At 38.0% G+C, this 22,690-nt stretch overlaps 1 protein-coding gene across 4 annotated transcripts in view; it reads left to right on the top strand.

Moving 5' to 3' along the window:
• Positions 1–22,690, top strand: part of LOC150103721 (glycerophosphocholine phosphodiesterase GPCPD1-like) — a 284,138-nt gene that overhangs the window by 176,392 nt on the left and 85,056 nt on the right. For all 4 annotated transcript variants that reach the window (XM_090397125.1, XM_090397127.1, XM_090397126.1 and 1 more), the window contains one exon: positions 5,705–5,797. In XM_090397125.1, the coding sequence (XP_090253251.1) occupies positions 5,705–5,797 (93 nt within the window). The remainder of the gene's footprint in view (positions 1–5,704; positions 5,798–22,690) is intronic.

Raw genomic sequence — 22,690 nt, forward strand, 5'->3', positions numbered from 1 at the left:
ACATTAAATATAACCATTATGGTGAAGCAGGCCTCTCAGACCACGCACTCAACACCTTACACCAAATCAACTGGAAAAGCACCTGCTCCTTACACCGCACAAAACATGGTACGAAAGAAAATTTAAAGAATCCTGCGAAATTCTGATAAACCACCCAAATATCAACAATAAAGATGGTATGAAAATTCCAAGGATCTGGATGGCACACATTCAGCCAACCTAATTTGAAAGATTCAACACAAGTCAGGACTCTAGCCAATCTGCTATTATTAGAAACCATTCCACTCCAACTGGCTGGAATGATGTTAATATAATGTTAATATATGTATATAGTAGACAACACAAATAATAGGACTTTAGCGTTGATGTATAATTTTTTTTTTTTTTTTTTTTTTTTTTTTCACCAGAGGTCAGGCCAACAATTGTGGTAGCGGTTAGTCAGTGTCTTTAACGAACCAGTATGATTGTAGTATAGCTTGTTTCCTGTGTATATTTGTACGCTCCAGAAGATGACCTTGACATAAAGGTCTAAACGTCGAATTGTAAAATTTTAGTAATAGTAAACTAAAGTTTTTATTCAAACATGGTAGTTGTCTCCATAATTTCCAAAAATGCTTCCTGAACCTACCATGGTGTTTTGATTTTTCTGTCCTTATTGGAAACTTCACCACATGCTTTTCTAGCTGAATCAGTCTATTTTCTTCAGGGTTTGTCATTAAATTTCCAAGGTTTGGTTCTTCTTTTCAAATTTTCTTATTCTTAAATAATTTTTGGATATTTGAGTCTACACTTCACCCCTGAAAGCTTAAACCTGTGAAATAAGATTTCCATTGCATAATCGTTTTCTGTACACACGCATTTCTCATGAATGGCTGAATGCATACTTGATTACAATTCCCCCCCCCCCAACACACACACACACAATCTAGTTTCCCTGAATTTGGACTTCAGCCTCTTGTTGAACAACATCATCATCAAATTCCCGACATGTACCCTCAAGGGGCGTACAGGATATGATAGTACTACATGAAAAATTTATATCATTACTAACTTCCTATCTACAGTTTTCCTCCAAATCAGTCTATTATTTATCAAGATTCCAATATTATCATTATCAGATCTTATATTTCTGTCATCTAAGGCACTTTGTACTGTATCAATTCACCTATATCTTGGTCTTCCTCTGGGTCGTTTTCCTGCCAATCTGGCAGAGAACACTTCTTTTGCTAATCTTTCCTCTCCCATTCTATTTAAGTGACCATACCACCTGAGATTAGCTCTGTTAACGCATTCACGGATGCTGACAATGTCAAATTCTTTCATAATATCCTCATGTTTAATATGATATTGCCATTGATGCCATCTGTTTATGATTCTAATTTTTCTCAGGACTCTCATATCTGCGGTCTCTAGTCTTTGGTGAAGTGTTTTACTTCTGACCCAGCTTTCAGATTCATAAGTTAAAACTGATTTGAACACTGTCTTGTATATAGCTAATTTAGTGTTCCTATTAATTTCTCTCTTATTCCATATGAATTTATTCAATTGACTTCCTACCATACCAGCTTTGTTTTGATTCTGTTGTCTATTTCCATATTTAATTTACCATCTTCACTAAAAATCGTGTCTAAGTAGGTGAAATGTTTTACTTGTTCCACAGGTTCTCTGCTCACAATGCATTTGACATTTTCAACGATTCTGCCTATTTTCATTGTCTTTGTCTTTTTAATGCTGACCTTCATACCATATCTATTACAACAGTTATTCAATTTAGTCAAGGAATCTTGCAGACTCGTAGTGGATTTATTTAGAAGTATAACATCGTCTGCATAAAGCAAAGAGCTGAATTAACATCTCCAATTTTGATGTCATGTTTAATACCACTTTCCTTCATAATGTGATCCATATAGATAATGAATAACAGAGGGGATAATGTACATCCTTGTCTCACACCAGATTTAACATTAAATCATCTTCCTGTACTTCCTTCAATTCTAACTGCTGACTTACAACTCAAATAAAGACTAAGTATTGCTTGATATAATGCTTCATTGACACCATATAACTGTAGCGTATTGAATAGCTTCTCTCTTGGCACATGTCATATGCCTTTTCGAAATCGACAAAACTTAAATACAGATCTTTGTTATATTCCCATACTTTCTCAACTATTTGTCGTAAAGCGAAGATCTGATTATGACAGCCTCTATTTGGCCTGAATCCAGCTTGTTCTTCATCAAGCTTTTCTTCCACAATTCTTCTCAACTGTTTCTCAAGTATACTTGCACAGATCTTGCCAGGAACACTCAGTAGGGAAATACCTCTGTAAATTCTCACATTAAGTTTTATTTCCCTTTTTATATATGGGTACTATTAGAGTTCTACTCCAATCAGGAATTTGTCCTTCTGTCCAGGCATTCTGAACTATGCAGTGCAGCCACTGTAAGACTTGCATACCACCAGACTTCAGCATTTCTGGTCGAATATCATCTACTCCTGCTGCCTTTCCACATTTCAAGCCTTTGATGACATTTTCTACTTCAAGTATGGATATGTATTCCTGACTGTATGCTGTTGAGTGTGTTTTACCACTGTGCTATCACTGCTTGTTTCATTTAGCAATTTTTCGAAGTAATTACTCCATACTTCAAGGATATCTTTTTCTCCCGTTTTAATGTCACTTTTATCATCTCTAACTCCTTTTACAACACTCTTTCCTCCATTTCTAAGCTTCTTCAACAAACCTCCAGAATATTTTGCCACCTTCTTGATATTTATTTTCCATGTTCCTACTGAAGTTTTCTTATGACTTGTTTAGCTAATTTTACATACTGCTTTGCTTTCATACGTTTTTCTCTGTATTCTCTAAAAGCAGACTGACTTTACTTGTCAGAAAGTTTCAATATGCTTTCTTTTCCTTGATTGCCTCTAACTTCCTGAACCTACCATGGAGTTCTGATTTTTCTATCCTTGCAGACTACCTCACCACATGCCTCTCTGGCTGAATTAATCAATGTTTTCTTCAAGGTTTGCCACTGAATCTCCAAGGTTTGGTTCCTGTTCTCAAACTTTTTCATTTTTTCTTCATTAACCTTTGTGTATTTAGTCTACAGTTCACATCTGAGAGTTACTCAACTTTTATTCACTTTAAATCTTTCTTACATGTTTTTCTTTTCAGTATGAAATTTAATTTTATCTTGCTGAAGATTAAGTAGTGATCACTTCCAATTTCAAATCCTGTGTATACTCTGGTGTCCTGCACCAGGAAGAAAACATCACTATCGACAATAACATAATCAATGAGACTTTTCTTATTCCTTTCTTCTTCTCTCCATATGAATTTGTGTACATTTTATGTTGGAACATGGTGTGAGTAATAACCAGTCCATGTCCTGAGCAGAAATCCAATAGGTATTTGCCATTATTATTAGCTTTACTGTTTTCTCCAAATTTTCCCAAAATATTTTTGTATGTCTGACAATCATTTCCTACTCTATTTAGATCCCCAACAAGGAATGACCTTTCCTTTTTCATTGTGTCCGTTGCTTTTTCTAAGACATCAAAAAATTCCTCCACTTCTACCTTAGTAGAACCTCTGTGGGACCATAGGCACAAATAAGTCTCATTGTCCAATTCCCCATTCTGATATTAGCCCACATGCTTTACTTGAGACTGCCTGCCATTCAAGAAGATTAGTCTCATATTTTGTGTTGAATACTATGGCTACTCCTTCTTTTCCTTGATTGTCATTGCCTGAATATAACATTTTGTATTTATTGCTCAGAAAGATCTCACCAGTTTTTGTCTTTTTTGTTTCAGTCACCCCTATTATGTCGATATGGTATTATCTAATTCCTCGGCTAGCTCCAATTCTTTGTTCAGGCTTTTTATGTTGATAGTACGGATCTTCATTTCTGGCGATATTGAGTTGGGGTGTGTTTTAGGATTTGTTCCAGTAGCTGACTTTTCGCTGTTCTCCCTGGTTCCCTGGCAAAAACAACGTGGGCCTTGTTTAACCGGGCGACGCTCCAGCCAGCATGAAATTTTGTCATGTTGTACCATCATTTTGTATATTGGTTTAAGCCAATAAGAAAATACAATTTGGTCGGCTAAATCCCAAATTGCCAACCCATCCTCGTTCGTTTAGTATCCAGGTAGATACCCAACAGGGTGCACCACGAGAAGGTGAGGACAGGACATTAGGTCAGAAGCCCTGGTCGGTTCTTCACATTCCATTAAAGGCTATGTGGAGGTCTCCTCTCAGTTATACAGTTTTGACCCTTAAGGAACCCTTGTTGAACAACACTTTTTCAAATATCAACTTTAAAACTAGATTCAATCCATCAGGCATATGTAAGTTTTTTCATCCATCAGATTCACTTCATTCATATAAACTGTACAACATTGCCCTTGCATAATCTTCTCATTGACTCATTAGCAAGTATGGGCCTTCTCTGTTCATATCATACTGAGGCAGCAGACACAATCTTTTTTTCATTCTTATTTGCTTTTATCAGCAACTTATATATCTTCTCTTATTGCATATTTCATCATTTGTATCTTTCAAAACAATCAACTTTCACTTCTTTCTGCAAACAGTTTCCCTAGCATCCTTGATCTTTGCATCTGGGGAACATGCTTTTGTCACATTCTCATTAAGTACATCTTTTATGATTGAATTTCCATAAAATACCTTCTTATTCCCAGTTTCTCTCTCTATTTTCTATTCACTTTCATTCTCTGTCATGTTCTGCCACATGCTAGTTGTTTTTCAAGTTAACTTAGTCCTGTGAAGGATTAAGTTAATTATTTTTCTCTTCACTGTCTCATTATCCACATCACCTTCAGTCACTTCATTCGTACTCTCATTCATACATCACCCACTGTCGTTCACTCCTTCCATTGCATTCTCTGTCTTGCCTTATATTGTTAATTTTAGTACTTCATTCTTCCATTCTCCAGCTTTTAACATGACTTGCATTATTTGTGCACAGAAGATTTGACATATCCTCTCTCCACTCTTTAATACCATATATCATTCACTCAGACTACATGGAATACATATTACACCTCACAAAATCCTTCACCTTAAACTTGGTGAAAGAAGTCATGGCTGCCATTTTTCTTATATGCATTAGTGCTACGTAAAATTTTGTAAATTTTGCTACAAAATATTGCTTACGTACCCACACTCAACTACACAGTCCAATGTGAAATAGTACAAATAATACTTGCTAAACTTTTTAATGTTTATTAAAAATACTTACTTGTATGACATCGACAATACCATCGCTTGCCTTACACCTATAATCGAGTAACAATCCTACGTTAATTTTTATTTAAAACATACTCATTGTGCAGTACTCATTATTAGCAATTTTTTATATAACAGCTACTGTATTGCTGAACCTATTTGATGTATACTTGGTGATATTTTTTATAAACCACTTTCGCTGAACTTATTTGGTATGCCTCTTCTCCTTATTTATTTTATCTGTGTAGAAGAGACATTTTGTCATTCTTTATCATATATCATTGGCCATCTTTCAATTGCATGTGCATTTCTCAGTGACTTATACGATAAATACTTGGCATTTAACTAAGTTTAAAATCAGCATTATTTACCTTTGAATTAATAATTCCAATATTAATCTGTTTTTTTTTTGATATTTTCAAATTTTTCATTTATTTTTTTTCTCTATAGGGTGCTGATATGGTGGAGTTGGATGTACAGCTATCAAAGGATATTATTCCTATTATTTACCATGACTACTATATTTGTATCTCAATGAAGAAGGTTGGTATTAATTGTAGCTTATATTAGAATGAAATATAAGCATTTTATGCATTTTTCCCAAGTTAAATAATTCTTACATTCAGAAAATTAGAATTAATACCTTTGGCCAAATTTAAGAACACTGCAAGAAAAAAAAGATTGTAGAGTAACTTGAATGTTATGATGCACACAAAATATAACATGGGGTGTTTGCAATTGGAGATGACAAAACAAACCAAAATTTCATCCATTATTAAGAAAAACAAGTTTGTCATTTATTTGATTTTATTATGCCACTGATTATTCCGATCTGTCATTTTTCAATTCTAAAATATAATCTAAAGATTGATACAGTTTAGATCTATAAATGTAATAATTAAGGATTAACATGCACCTACCTATGATGCAGCTGTTATTTAACTTCACCAGCCAAAGTGAATCAATTATATATTCTGTCTTTGAGACCACTTGTTGTAAATTGTTTTACTGGACCTTTCCTGTATCAAATGTTTTTCAATAGTTTTTTTGCTATACATTTACTCATTTTGTTTACTCATTTCATTTTATGTATTACTTGTAACAATAGATCAACATTAGGAAATGGAAATATTTTCAATCTTGTTGTTCAAATCAGTGTGGTTGAACAAGATTTTGACTCAGGTTTTAATTTTATGGAAAGTTGATGTTATTTTCATGATGTTCTCGAAATATTTTGAAAATTTGTTTTTTATGGGGGGGGGAAACACCTTGTACAAATGCACCTTACACGTCACTGGCTTTACGGGTGGTTTTGCAGTAGAGATAGAACTGAAAATTGTGGAGGTCTAAACTATGGCCTCATATTTGAAGTCTGGAAAGATCTTTCTTTACTTGACTTTTCATTGTTTGAAATTGAAAACTGGGAGGGAGATGGAATATTTGGCAACAGCTGTATGCATAAAAAAATTCCACCCATTTTCTGTAAATTGTAGCCCTAGTAGTGTCTCGCATACTGTAACTCATTCCAGGTACGTGGCAGCATGTTTATTTGCCACCTGATTTGAAAGCCTCAAAGTATTACCATAAAGTTCAATCTGGCATGCTATCCATTAAGTTTTAAAGCTTGTACTCTCAAGAAATGTTCTCTCCATGATGCATGATAAAATTATGAAAGCACTCATTGCACGTGATAAGGAGTAAAAAAAGTAAGTACTCAAACTTTGCTCTAAAATCTGAGTGGTGTGGTTTTTGGCTCCTTCAAGCATTCAATAAGCAAAGTGGTATTACTCAAGGTGATAAAACTTGTCCATCTAGTGGTGCCTAGCCTAGAAGTTTGGTCTTTCCTCAGAGGGGTGGATGGATTTTGTACCTCACTTTGCCTACATTAGCTCACTGTTTTCTCCAGTCTGGTTAGGTGCTTGTTGACCTGGAGACTGAGTAGACTTCATCTAAGCATATTATGCTCATGTGAAAATCCTAATATCCATCATACTAATGAATGGTCTTAATATTTAAGTAAACCTGCTACTTGATCTCTTCTTTCATCTAATTCAGTTCTGTGGAACAACTAATTGAGCCCTTGAATTTGCAGATGTAACTGCTGGAGTCCTTTTTTTTATTTTTTTTTATTTTAAATTATTTTTATATATATTATTGAGTACTTGATGATCTTTGCTGGCTATGGGGAATGTTTAGAACTCAATTTTCTTCTTAGCATCTTTGTGTTTCTGCCTTTCAGATTTGTCTAGAACTGCCTGTTGATCTCACTAAATGTTCTTAGGTAGTAAGTTAACATGCGTTTTATAGAGAAAAATATACGAAAAACTAAGTTGCTTATTAAGATACTTGCAAGTAGTAGTAGAGTAGTGGGAAAATTTTGACAATTATAGAGAAATATGAAGGTGGCAAAGGTTGCAAAGTTTCACCATTAAAGATACATGGTGAAAAGTGAAAATAAGGTTTAATGAAACAAATAGCAGGCTTCATCTTTCATAGGACAAAGTATGAGAACAACTAATGAAGTGTCTGCACATGATAGTATAATAGAGAAGACTAAAGAGAGGTAAGAGTACTAATGAGTGAAAAAGGTTGAGTAAGGTGAAGTAAGATATATAATATGGTAATTCCATGATTAATGCTTGAAGAGGATGTGACAAAATCATGTTTCCCTGCTGCAAACATTAAAGGTGTTAGTGATGCAGTTAAATTCAAAGGGGAAAGTAAATTAATTTTGGCTGGAATGAACAGTTTGAAAGAACTATAGAATGATAGGTATAAGAGGCAAATGGAGAAGGACAGTGATTACAAATAGTTTTTCTCCCACCCATGAAAAGTTATTTTGTGAACCTATAGTACATTACCACAGGTGGTTTAAGGATTTTTTTATTTTTGATCAATTTTGTGTGTGTGTGTGTTATGTATTTTTAAATTTATTTTTACATACACTTCAGGCTTCCAGTAAGCAGAGAGATAGTCTCACACCAGGCAATGAAATTCATCTCTCACCTGAAAGATTAATGCATAGGTTGTGTCGGAATGGTATTCAGTTTTCTGATGTGTGGAATTGAATGTGAGGGATGAAAGACATATATGATTGATGGATTGCACCTAGTTTGGAGAAAGTTCATTGAGAATAAAACTGAAAAAATCAAGATAATGAACCTTATTAAACAGGAATACAAGAAGGCGTGTGCAGGCATCCCGGAAGTAAGTGGAATGATCAAAGAATACTGAATGCAGTTCTTCCTATCTAAATTAGTATATTGTAATAGATCAGGAACAAGGGTGAAGAGTTCTTGGCATTGGTGAGACTTGGTTCACACAGGAAGATATTGTTAGGAATAGAATATAAGTTGGGTTTTCAAGGAGAAGTGAACAGGATAGGGAAGGGTCTTGCTAAAGATAAGACAATAAGTAAAATAGGTAGTTGAGAAAGGCAGTGTATTTGAATCTCTGAGAAAAGTCAGGACAAAATATACAGGTTGCTGCTGCTGTAAGTTGGAGTGCAAAAATATCAATGATGTGCATTAGCAAATTAGTTTAATGAGTTGATGAGCACAGGGTGGGTAATCCTTATTTAGAGACTTCAACTGTGGCTGCCATAGATAAATAAATTGGAAGGAAATGGCACTTATGAAGGAAATGAAATTTATGTAGCCACTAAAAAATAATTACCTAACACAGCATGTGATGGGACTTGGGGCAAAGTGGCTACCTTGGTTATGAAAAAATTTCCTAATGCTATCACCAAGTCAAATACTTTGAAAACCATGGATTCCATCACACTAAAAACCAGAATATAGCATAGAAGACTGCTGCATGAATTGAAGAATATGGGATTGAATTATAAACTATTGGCATGGATAAGAGGATGGCTGACTGACAGATATCAAAAAGTTGTATATAGGGATGTGAATCTGCAAGATTCAATGTAGCCAGTGGTGTGCCTCAAGAATCAGTCCTTTGACAATTGTTATTCAATATGCATTAATGACCTAACAGATAAGCTTAGGTGTTGATGGTTATTCATGACTTATTTTTCACGGTATTAACAACACCATAAACACTTTTAACAACAAAGATGTTTTATTAACACTTATATTTTGCTGATTTTCAACTCAGCATCATCAGAGCACAACACACATGTAAACGCGACAGTGAGTGAGCGAAACAATATAATTGCAAAAGACCTAAAGTCCTATTTTTGGCGCCCTCTAACGAGAAAAAAAAAAAAAAACAGTTATCCAGGAGTTTTTCTTAGGATAACCGTCTCCCAAATTTTTGGCAAATTAATGCAACCATATTTGTTAAGGTTGGGAGAATTCTTCAAAGCTATTGCTGACTCAAAAAATATTCTTTCAGATCTATAACAACTCCTAAATAGCACATTCGTTTTCCTCCATCTAATCCTGTGTGAAGGAGTGTCCAAAGCGTGATTTGCCAGTCCCGACTTGCCATAGTAATAGTAGCGAATGTATCTTTCATGGTCTTCCAGGCGGATGTTCACTGATCTTCCTGTTTGCCCATAATAGGCCAAATCACAGTCACACAGAACTTCATACACTCCTGGGTGTGCTAAAGGGTGAAGTTTATCCTTAGGCGAGTGGATCGATCAGAGTTGCCAGCTTGACATGAGGTTTGAAAGTGGTGCGAAGGCCATGTTTCAACAATACTTTGGCTATCTTTTTCGATGTACCTCTGATATAGGGAATAGAAATGGTCATGTTGTATTCTTGTGTATTAGGGGAGGGCAGAGTAATGGGTCTATGTAGTATTTTATCTATTTTGTAGGGATTGTAGCCGTTGGCTAAGAACATATGGCGCAGGTATTGGAGTTCAGTGGTCAGAGCTGTATCATTCAAACAAATGGCTCTGGCTCTGTGTGTAAGTGTTTTTAAAATGCCGTACTGTTGGACTGGATGATGATGTGATTGTTTATGTAGGTATCTTCCTGTGTGTGTAGGCTTTCTGTAAATAGAAAAAGATAGTGAACCATCTGAAAGGCGGGTGAAAAATAAAGTCAATAATAATAATTCAAAAGTCAACAAAAATAAAGTCGAAAAATAAGTCATGCGTTAATGACATTGGGAAGGATTTGATATGCAACATACAGCTATTTGCTGATGTAAAGTTAGAATCAGAAGTGCTGCTGATATGCAATGCTTGCAGAATGATAGGCTGGAAATTTAAAAAGGAATTTAAAAAGTGCACCTTACATTTATTAAATAAATTTAATAAATGTAAGGTGCACTTTGGTGTGATATCCAATGTTGTATTATATTGGTGGGATTATGCATGAAGAAACTGAAGAGGCTAGGGATCTTGGAGTTTTAGTAGACAGGAAGTTGAAGTTCAAGGGTCATATAGCAAAAATTGTAAATACAACTTGGAGAATAATGGCAATACTTAAACGAACCTTGATGTAAAGATAAGGAAGTCACTTTTGCCTCTTTACAAGCCTTTGATAAAACCTCACTTGGACTATTGCACACAGGTCTAGTGTCCTGCTTTCTGTGGTGATTCTGATACAGTGGAGAGAGTGCAAAGAAGAGTCAAATGATATCAGGATTGTGGAATACTGATTATAAAGACAAATTGAGAATTTGTAGGCTGAAGACACTAGCAAACAGGAAAAAGATGGGATGATATGATTGACTTACAAACTTGTGGAAGGGTTATACAGAATCTCAGTAGATGGAATTTTTCATTTTATGGAGAGTGAGGAAAGGATGTGAGGGCATCCATGGAAGTTGAGAAAGTGCTGTCAAGAGGGGGGGGGGGGACAGCTAGGACTAGATTTTTCTGTCTTAGAGTAGTTAGTGATTTGAATGGATTGCCTTTGGATGTTGTTGTATGCAAGTATCATGAATAATTGAAGAATTTGACAGCTGGTGAAAATAGTATGGCCTCCCTCAATGAGTTCCTGATTCCCTGGAAGCCTCTTGATAATAAGTCCCCCATTCGTGTGTCATCTCCTTTCTAGGAAGTTGACTACTATAATGTGACTCGTGGTTATCTACTGGCATAATGACGAGGTGATGTGATTCTTATTGTTAAGAATTACAATTAATTAATTTCTTCTACATGTTGTAAGTATTCATGTCTGTAGAGCCATGTTTGTTCACAGGGCAGGTTTGTCTGTTCTGAGGGATGAAAATCCCAAGTTTCCAGGTGAAAATAAACTTTTGCCTCTGTATGAGGCTGCCTAACTCACCTTAGTTGAACGAGACCAGATAAAGGTTCCTCACATCATAGACGGGAATAGAACCCAGGTCTTTCCAACCAAAGGGCTTTGTCTATACTGACTGAGCTATGGAGGCCCTCTTAATAATAATAATAATTATTATTATTGTTTAGAATTTAACCAACCAAATTGTATTCTTATTGGCTTAAACCAAAATATAAAATGATGGTACAACATGCCTGGTTAAACAAGGTCCCGTTGTTTCGACAGGGAACCAAGACAAACAGCGAAAAATCAGCTACTGGAATAAATCTTAAAACACACCCCAACTCAACATCACCAGAGTTCAAGATATCGGTACTATCAACATAAGAAGCCTGAATGGCTAAGAAATAGAATTAGCTGAGGAATTAGATAAGTACCAGATCGACATAATGGGGGTGACTGAAACAGAAAAGACAAAAACTGGTGAGATCTTTCTGAGCAATAAATACAAAATGTTATATTCAGTTAATGACAATCAAGGAGTAGCCATAGTATTGAACACCTGTTTGATGGCAGGAAAGAGACCCAAAAGACCAAGGTCTAGATGTATTGATTCCATCAGAAGTGCCTTAAAAACATGAAATGTTAAATATGACAATATTGGAGTGCTCACAAGTAATTGATTTTGTGGACAATTGTTGATAGATTAATGTAAACTTAACCATGTAGTGCTGTCATAGTAATCTGAACACCCCTTGGAGGTACATATCAGGAAATTGATGTTTACTTACTAAGCTACAAGTAGCTCTGGGTTGATTTAAATTTAAAATGATCACATAAATGGGCATTTTCTTTCTTACCCATTCAAAAACTTAATGGAAGATTTTCAAATTGACTGAAATAAAAAAAAAGTATAAAAAAAATGTGTATTAGTGATTTTTAGTATACTACTAATATGGTTTTTAGATTTATATTAGCTTCATCCACAAGAGGTAGGGTTAATATACATAAACTTAAAAAACCAAGACCTTTTACAATGGTGCATCAAAATCATTCACAGAGGAGCCTGTATCAATCTTCTAGCATATTCTAAAATAATTTGTGACACAAGAATTTTGTTCTGCTTTTTTTAGTCATGAGCAATGTTAAAGGCAAAATATCATGAAATGTTTGTTTCCTTTCATTTATCTTGAGGAGATTTTTCATATGGCAGTGGCTGGGTTTCCTTCTGGAAACACTGGTTTTTCATCCCACAAAACAAACTAGCCAGAACATTAAGTTGTGAGATATATATGCTTGCCTTATAACCTTAGGCAAACGAATTGAAAATCTCGAACAACACATCAGTGCTATAAATGAAATTCTCTTTCCTCTAAAATACAAGCACTAGAAACTAAGCTCGAATCAACTGACGATCAGTGCTGCAATGCAAGTTTACCCTTCCCCTCGATTGAACTCCGTGAAATAATCGCATCGATGATGCATAACTCGATGGAGGCCAAAAACAAAAAATTGAACGCAGTCATTTTGAACTTTCCAAAAGAAAATGGAAAAGCACTGAAAGAAGACATCATCAAATTAGCAGAAGAATGCAACATTGATCCTAAAAATATTGTCAGGTGCTATCGTTTTGGACCCATAAACAAAAGAAAGGACAGAACGAACTTTCCACACCTTGTAAAAGCGACTTGCGACATGCTGAAAAGCACATGAAAGCTAATAGCGATTATCAATAAGTTCAGACACTTGTCCCCAATTGTGCATACGTGCCCAACCAGATTTATCATTTGATTTATCATGTCAGCTTCGTTAAATTGGTGCAAAAACCAAGTGATGCCACCATGGTGACCAGTATGCAGGCACTGCATAGAAAATGTGCAAAACCCCTGCAGTCCAACATATGACTTGCAAAACCCTACAAATCCACTTCAGCAACATCCGTGGCTGAAACTCCAACCTTAATAGTGTCCACTACCGCCTGTAGTCTATCAAACCCCCCACCTACTCTTTCTGGCAGAAACTCAAACCTCGCCTCCCTCCAGCACTATTCATCTCAACCTTCCAAACTCTTTAACTCCTTTTGACCAAAGGGTGGCATCTGTGCATACATCCACTCTGACATACCTTGCCAGAGAGCACCCAACTTTGACCTTTTTTGGATGAAAATATCCCTACCCAACTTAAATTCATATGCTGTCTCTATCACTCCCTAATGCAACCAACCACTCTGAGTCTTTAATTTCCTCATCTTAAAATTGGCTTTCTCCAGTCTCACTTTCCCAACAGCGAAATCTACTAGGCGATTTTAATGTCCACAACACCAACTGGCTTTCCTCCTCCAGCTGTACAAATCTTGCAGGCAGAGATGCTGAAACATTTGCCATCACTAATGATCTTACACAACTAGTTCAGATGCCAACCAGAATACCTGACAACCCGAACCACTCTCCAAATACCCTAGACCTCTTCCTGACCAATGACCTTTCCAAATACACGGTGAATGTAGAGGGCCTGCTAGGCAATTCTGACAACAACCTAGTGCTTGTTTTCTCCCCATACAACAATGCTTACACAGCCACTCCCATACAAGAGTAGTTTGGCATTATAACAGTTCCAAGTGGGACAGCCTTCGTAACTTCTTTGTCTTATTCCCATGGTTAAACTATTGCTTCTGACCTTCCAACCCAAATAAATGCACCGAACTCATAACCAAAGTAATCCTCACCGGCATGGAATCATACATTCCCCACAATACTCTAACCTGCCATCCCCTAACTAAACCTGGTATTCCAAAAGATGCACCAAGGCTGTACAAATGAAAAACCAAACATACCATTACTGGCTCAAATCAAGAACTCCATCCTCCTTTAGAGTTTATACCCAAACCCGAAATAAATGCAAAAAAAAAAAAAACAATACTTCCAAAACAGAGTTTGAAAGTGCAAAAAGTAGGAAATTAGTAGCTTGTCCAAATCGCAACTGAGCTTTTTGGTCCCTCGCCAAAGCAGTCAGTCGTTACTTCTGCCCAACACTATTCCCACCTCTATCATACCCTCAGAAAAGACCAATCTCCTTGGCCTCACACTTTGCTTCCAAAGCATGCATATTTGACGATGGCAAAACTATTCCATATGCTCAACATACAATGCCCACTACATCCTTTTGCCAGAAAAAGATCAATTTGGACAGTAAAATACTGTCCAAATTAGACGCAAGTCTCCTAGTTCTGATGGCATTCCTCCAATTATCCCGAAGGTTTGCTCCTCAGAACTGTCTCCTGTCCTATGTCACTTATATATACTGTCTTACCCACTGATATCTATCCTACAGCCTGGAAATTGGCTGATATTCAACCCATTCCCAAGAAGGGAGACAAGTCCCTGCCGTCAAACTACCACCCCATCTTACTCACCTTGGTCCTGTCTAAAGTAATGGAAAAATCAATTCCCAACTCCTACGCTATCTTCAAGCTACCTGTCTAATAAATTCCAGTATGGAATCCATCACTGCCAATCAACAGGCGATCTGCTCACATATGTCACCCATCTCTGGACAAATGCCATGGAGAAGTTTGGCAAATCTCAAGCGGTTGGACTTGATATTTCCAAGGCGTTTGACCAGGTCTGGCACAAGGGCTTACTAAGCAAGCTGCCATAGTGTGGTGGTGGATGGCTCCTTATCCTCTATTCAACTAATGCCAGAGTTCTTCAAGGTTCTGTCCTCTCACCAACCCTCTTCCTACTATATATCAATGACCCACTTCAGTTTACCTCCAACCCCATACACAGTTTTGCAGATGACAGCACATTGCACTCCTCCCTTTCTTTTGTTAAACTTTACTCCATGCAACTCACCTCAACGTACAGAACAGCAACCACCACTGCCCTCAATTCAAACCTCTAAGCCCATTCTCCAACGGGGTTCAGATAACATAGTCAATTTCAATTCAAATAGAACCCAGTACTGTTTTATTTCTCATAAATAAAAAAAAACGCATTTTCTCCCAGAATTATTTTTGACAATACCCAAATTTCCAGACAATCTGAGATTTCTCTTCTTGGAATTACCCTGACATTAATTAAGCCTCTCTTGGCATAAACACATAACAACCATTGCATCCTCAGCTTCTAAAACACTGATTTCTCTTTCGCTCAGTATGTTACTTCATCCTTGAACAGCTGTTATCTGCCCAACCATCAAATACTGCTTCCACATATGGCGTGGAGGCCCCCAAAAGTTCCCTCAAAATGCTCAACTTAATACAGAGGAGAGCAATCATACTTATTAATGACCCATTTCTTACCAACTCGCTCTCCCCACTTTCACACAGATGATAGGTCTCCCTACTATGTGTCCTCTACAAATATTTCCATGGAAAATGTTCATCCAAAATATCATCAATAATGCCGCCCCCACTTAGTACTAAGCTCATTGGAACACGTGCAGCTGCTGCTGCTCAACATTCCTACACAGTGCACCTTGAAAACCACAGAACATGTTTCTTCTCCTTCATTCCTGCAACTGCTATACTATGGAACAGTCTTCCCCTTGATGTTTTCCCTAAGGAATAGTCATTCAAAAAAAAAAAAACACCTTAGTTGCTATGGCTGTAATTCTAACACCAACCAACCTTTCAAAATCTGCAATCTGTTTAAAGAAATATCAAAGAAATAATGCAATTTAGTGAATTTTGATTGTTTTTGGTATATAATGGTCAAAGTGTGTGGCAACTGCATCCATTTAGAAAAATTAAAACAAAACATTAATTATGAAATAGATTAGAGTTTAGGCCATACTAAGTGATGGTTTCTTTAATTTCTTGAATTTCATAATTAGTAGTATTTCTGGTATACTACTGTGGTTTTAAGTTTTATATTAGCTTCACCCACAGGAGGCAGATTTTATAACTAAAAAAAAAAAAAATCCTAAGACCTATGGCAATGGTGCAGCAAGTGGTTAGGAGAAAGGAATCTTGAAGAGCTGAGGGTTGTAATCATTGGATAAAATTGATAAACATTGGGTTAAGCTGTCTCGATATGTTTGGAGCTAAACTGTGTGGGTAACTGGCAGCTTATGTGAATTACCCTGACATCTGCTGTTTATATATGATGAAAGGGAACAAATGGTAGTAGTCAGTTCAGTGGAAATACTTAGAAAAGACGTAATGTGTGTCCATGGAAATACTTTGAAAAGACATAATGCAGCATTATCTATGGGAAAGTAACCAAAGGGAATTGATGAGAGAGCAGTCATCTAATGAACCTGTTCTGAATACAATAAAACATTCTAAGAGGCTTTAGGTATACTGTCCTAAATATGAGAAGAATATTCTAAGGTCTCGCAGATTGGTGATTTATAAAGTGCTGTCAGGAAATTAGCACAAAAATACTGTCTAGAATGAAAAAGCTTTCTGGAGGCTGAAGAGGATATGATGTGGGTATGCTAAGATAGATTAATGTGAACTAAAGATAAACTGATCTTGGTTGGTGAACAGAATATTGTCAAAAGTGGAAATGTCTGAACAAAGTGCAATCAAAAAACAAAAATTAACATAGATGTTGAAGATGAGGATAATACAGAAAATAAATTTCACATATGAAATTTCTAGTTTTAAAATAAATTATTAGACAATCATCCTTTGCTGAAACATTTGCCATCACTAACGACTTTACACAAATTGTTCAAAAACTGACCAGAATACCAGATAACCCAAACCACTCCCTAAATACCCTAGATCTCTTCCTAACTAATGGCTCCTCCAAATATGCAGTGAATGTAGTGAGCCCCCTGGGTAACTGACTACAACCTAGTGCTCGTCTCCTTTCCCATGCAACAACGATTACACAGTTTGGCATTATAACAGTGCCAAATGGGACAGTCTCTGAGACTACTATGCTTCATTCCATGTTTGGACTATTGTTTCCAGTCCAAACACATGTATCGAACGTATCACCAAAGTAATCCTCACTGGCATGAAAACATACATTCCCCACACTACTCAGAACTGCCGTCCCCTAACTAAACCTTTTTTCTCCAAAAGATGTGCCAATGCTGTACAAATGAAAAATCGGGCATACCACAACTGACTCAAATCAAGACCCCTATCCTCCTTCAGTGCTTATACTGAAGCCCAAAACAGATGCAAGAAAATTATCAATGTTTCTAAAACAGAATTTGAACAGGCAAAAAGCAGGAAGCTTGCAGCCTGTTCAAACGGCAGCTATGCCTTTTGGTTTCTTGCCAAACAATTGGTTGCAATTTTTGCCATACACTATTCCCACCTGTATCTTACCCAGATGGCTCAATTGCGACATCACCCATAGAAAAAGCTAACCTCTTGGCTTCACACTTTGCCTCCATTGTGCACATAACTGACAATGGCAAATGCCTTCCAGTCATTCCAACTGCCCAACATACAATGTGCCCTGTATCTATCCTTTTGGTAAAAAAATATCATAAATCTGTTGTCTAAATCAGACACAAAAAAAAAGTCTCCTGACCCTGACTGCATTTCTCCAATTGTCCTGAAGTTCTGTATGCCAGAACTGACACCTATCCTATGCCATCTGTACACACTCTCTTACTCCATTGGTATATATATATCCCAAAGGCTGGAAACTGGCATATATTCAAACCATTCCTAAAAAGGGTGGCAAATCACTGACATCTGACTACTTCCCTATCTTACTCACTTCAGTCCTATCTAAAGTGATGGAGAAAACTTTCAACTCCTAATCTACCTTGAAGGTACCCAGTTATTAAACGACCACCAGAACGGATTCCGTCAAAGCTGATCAACAGGAGATCTACTCTCATACATCACTCATCGCTGGACAAATGCCATGGAGAAATTTGGCGAATCCCAAGTAGTTGCACTTGATATCTCTAAAGCCTTTGACAGAGTCCAATACAAAGGTTTACTAAGCAAACTCCCATCATTTGGATTGCCAGCTTTCTGTCTGGATGCAAGCTATGTGTGATGGTAGACGGCTCCTTATCCTCTCGCCATCCAACTAATGCTGGGATCCCACAAGGTTCAGTTCTCTCACTGACCTTCTTCCTTCTATATATCAATGACCTACTTCAGTTGACCTCTAACCCAATACACAATTTTGCAGATGATAGCACATTACACTCCTCCTGTTTATTTGACAAACCCTACTCTACATAACTCACTTCAATCCACAGAGCATCAACCACTACTGCCCTTAATTCCGATTTCCAAGCCATCCTCCAGTGGGCTCAGATAACCTTGTCAACTTCAATGCTAGTAAAACCCAGTTCTGTCTTATTTCTCACAAAAAAGAACCATTTCTCTCCAGCATTGTTTTTGATAACACTCAAATTCCCAGACAAGATGAGATTTCTCTTCTTGGAATTACCCTGACATCAATCCTCTCCAGGCATAAATACATCACAACCATTGCATCCTCAGCTTCCAGAAAACTAGGTTTTCTCTTTCAACTGTTAACATTATACAAATCACAAATCTGCCCAGTTATCGAATACTGCTCTCACATTTGGAGTGGAGCTCCTAAAAGCTAGCTCAAAATGCTCGACTCAATACAGAGGAGAGCAATTAGACTGATAAATGACCCATCTCTCACCACTCGCTCCCCTCACTTTCACATAGACGCTTGGTCTCAACAATTTGAATATTCTATAAATATTTCCATGGGAAATGTTCATCTGAAACAGCATCAATAATTTCCTCACTCTGTACTAAGCCCATTGGAACATGTACAGCTGCCACCCAGCATCCTTTCACAGTACACCTTGAAACCCACAAAATAAGTTTCTTTTCCTCCTATTTCATCCCTGGTACTGTGGAACAGTCTTCCTCCTAACATATTTCTCAAGGAATACAACATACAGGCTTTTAAATCAAATGTAAACAAGTTTCTCCTTTCCCAACCCACCACCCATATACAGTACTAACATACTATAGGTTGACCAGCCAACCTCTTGTATATGGGCCCAACCTTAAAAAAAAATCCCGAGAGTTAGAAAAAGTTCTTCTTTCATTATGCCTTATCCCATGTTAAACGGGGTCGGTGCACCAATCTTTAACCTTCCTCTTCCAAGTTCTCCGGTCCAGGGTGTCCTTCGGACTCCATCCTCTGTCACCTTATCCCTCCACCTGAGCTTGGACCTGCCTCTTTTCCTCCTTCCCTCCAACTCCATATACTCCACTTGTTTACCAACATACTCCTCACCCTTCCTCTCTACATGTCCGAACCACCTCAGCCTTACTTTCTTGTATCTTCTTGCCAATTGGTCCCACCTTAACCGTCCCTCTGATGTAGTCATTCCTTATCCTGTCCTTCTTTGTCACACTACTCATCCATCTCAACATCCGCATCTCCGCTACCTCCATCTTCCTCTCCTGTGCCTTTTGTTATAGGCCACGTCTCTGCACCATGACGCATCGCCGGCCTCACCACCATCTTATACAGCTTTCCTCTTACAACTCACTCTCTTGTCGCACAGGACCCTGCTCATCTTCCTCCAGTTCATCCAGCTGCATGTTATTCAGTGTTGTATTTCCTCATCCAGGTCACCATTCCTCTCAACGACCAACCCAAGGTACTTGAATTTCTTCCCTGAAATTAGCCTTTCACCCTGAAGTCGTATGATCATATCCTCGTCACTCCCATTGATGTCTATTAAGTCTTCTCCCGGTTAATTTTCATGCCTCTCTCCTCCAATACCTTTCTCCACTCTTCCAGGGTATTTTCAAGCTTCTCTTGGGATGATTCGCATAGAACAATGTCGTCGGCAAACAGCATGCTCCATGGTGCCTCCTCCTTGACACCCTCCACTGGTACATCCATGACCAGTCAAAGAGGTGGTGGCTCAGAACTGACCCTTGGTGTAGCCCTACGACAATGGGGAACCCTTCTGTCATGCCGACACTACACCTGATCTGAGTTTCTGTTCCCTCATACATCTCCTTCACCAACCTCACATACTTCTCTGACACCCCCCCCCTTCTTCCTCATACACCTCCATACCTCCTGCCTGGCTACTCTGTCGTATGCCTTTTCCAGGTCTATAAACACCATATGTAACTCCACCTGCATCCCCTATATTTCTCCATCGCCTTAGTGCAAATATTGCATCCATTGTCCCTCTTCCTGGCATAAATCCAAACTGCTCCTCACCAATTTTCGTTTCCTGCCGTATCCTCCCTTCAGTTACTCTTTCCCATATCTTCAATGTGTGTGACATCAGCTTGATCCCTCTATAGTCGCCACAGTCTTGAACTTCTCTTCCTTTGTAGATTGGGACGAGAATACTTTTCCTCCATCCCTCTGGTATCTTTTCCTGTTGGACTATTTTCCTCATCAGATCCCATAACATATCCATGCCCTCACTGCCCAAACTTTTCCACACTTCCCCAAGTATCTGGTCTTCCCCCACAGCCTTTCCATTCTTCATTTTTCTCAGCACCCAATCTACTTATGTCTTGCACCGGTCTCTCGTTTGCCTTTCCATCCTCACACCTCTCTCTCGGATTCTCCTCATTTAGTAGTTTACGGAAATATTCTTTCCATCTTCCTCCGATTTTGTCCTCCTCTTGTAATACTACTCCTGAGGCATCCTTTATCTACTTGACTGATGTTATGTCTTTCGAGGCCTTATCTCTGGCTTTTGCTATTCTCAACAACTGGGCTTCACCACTGTTTCTCTCCAGTTCTTCACAAACCTCATCAACTTCCCTCGCTTTCGCCCTTGCCACAGCTCTCTTTGCATTTTTCTTCGCTAATCTATATGCCTCCTTGTCGGCTCTAGTTCCAGTCATGTCCCATTTTTCTTTGCCTCTTTCTTTTCCTTGATCTCCAACTGCACCTCCTCATTCCACCACCATGCCTCCTTATCCTCAGGCGGTCCCCTTCCTGATGTTATACCAAGCACCTCTTCTCCAATTTTTCTAATATTCCGACTATTAAAGTCCCACCATTCTTCCACATCCTCTGGTAACTTCATTTCTTTCAATACCTTTTCTTTAAACTTATTCCTTGGGCCTCCCTCTTCCAATTTCCACCACTTTATTCTCCTCTGTATCTGCCACTTCCATCTATTCTTCTTTTCCCCTTTTATATCACAGTCTACCACAACCAACCTGTGCTGTGCCATTACACTTTCTCCATTAATCACTTTACAGTTTTTCACCTCCTTCAGATGTTTCCTATGGCACATAATATAGTCAATCTGACTCATTCTATCCCTGCTCTTATAGGTTATCAGATGCCCAACTCTCTTCTTGAACCACGTGTTAGCTATAGCCAGATCAAAGGCTACAGCATATTCTATGATTCTTTTACCTTCTTCATTTCTTTCACCACTACTCCAACCCCCATGTACCCTTCACCGCTTCATCGCCTTCCTACATGCCCATTCAGATCTTCTCCGACGATCACTCTCTCACCATCAGGGATTCCCATTACTACTTGGTCAAGTTCTCTCCAGAATGTCTCTTTCTCCTCCTCATCACAACCTACTTGTGGAGCATAGCCACACACTATAGTAACCACACTTCCTCCCATCTCAAGCTTAACGCTCATAATCCGATCATTCTTCTGGCACACCTCACAGACTCCACCCTTCAGCTCCTTATCGATGATAATTCCAACTCCGTTTCTTCCATTCTCATTCACCCCGCTGTAAAACAGTTTATATCCTTCTGGCAGCTACTTTGCTTTATTGCCCTTCCACCTTGTCTCCTGCACGCACAAGATCTTCAGCTTCCTTCTTCTCATCATGTCCACTATCTCCCTACTCTTCTCATTTCAGCGACCCGATTCTTACTTTACACACACACTCTTTCTGTGGGACTCACTTCTTTAGCCGAACCCATCCTTGGTTAAGTAGCCCTAGCCCACTTCTCACAGTCCTCGGGCGGCAGAACTGCGCGTCACTTATGGGGTACACCCTAGCCATGGTCCTTTCTCTGTTATTCAACATTTCATCCTTGGTTTTGGCATGGTTTTTTTTTATGGCCAGATGCCCTTCCTGACTCCAACCCTCTCCATTTATCCGGGCTTGGGACCGGCACCGAAAAGACTAATTTTCCCTTGGCTAGGTTAGAGTTAGAAAAAGTTAAGGTTTACGAAATAAGGATAAGAAAATTAAGTAGAAAAATAGATAGCAAAGCTCAAAACTTAAGTAAGGTAAGTTATCAAGATATAATACAGAATTATGGAGGAAGACTATGATAGCAAACGATTAGATGTGCAGGCTGTGTAGAATGACTATTATTCAAT

This window comes from Typopeltis vanoorti, chromosome 8 (genome assembly GCF_054136105.1).
Source record: "Typopeltis vanoorti isolate ZY-2024b chromosome 8, IOZ_Tvanoo_1.0, whole genome shotgun sequence".
Classification (NCBI taxonomy): Eukaryota; Metazoa; Arthropoda; class Arachnida; order Uropygi; family Thelyphonidae; genus Typopeltis; species Typopeltis vanoorti.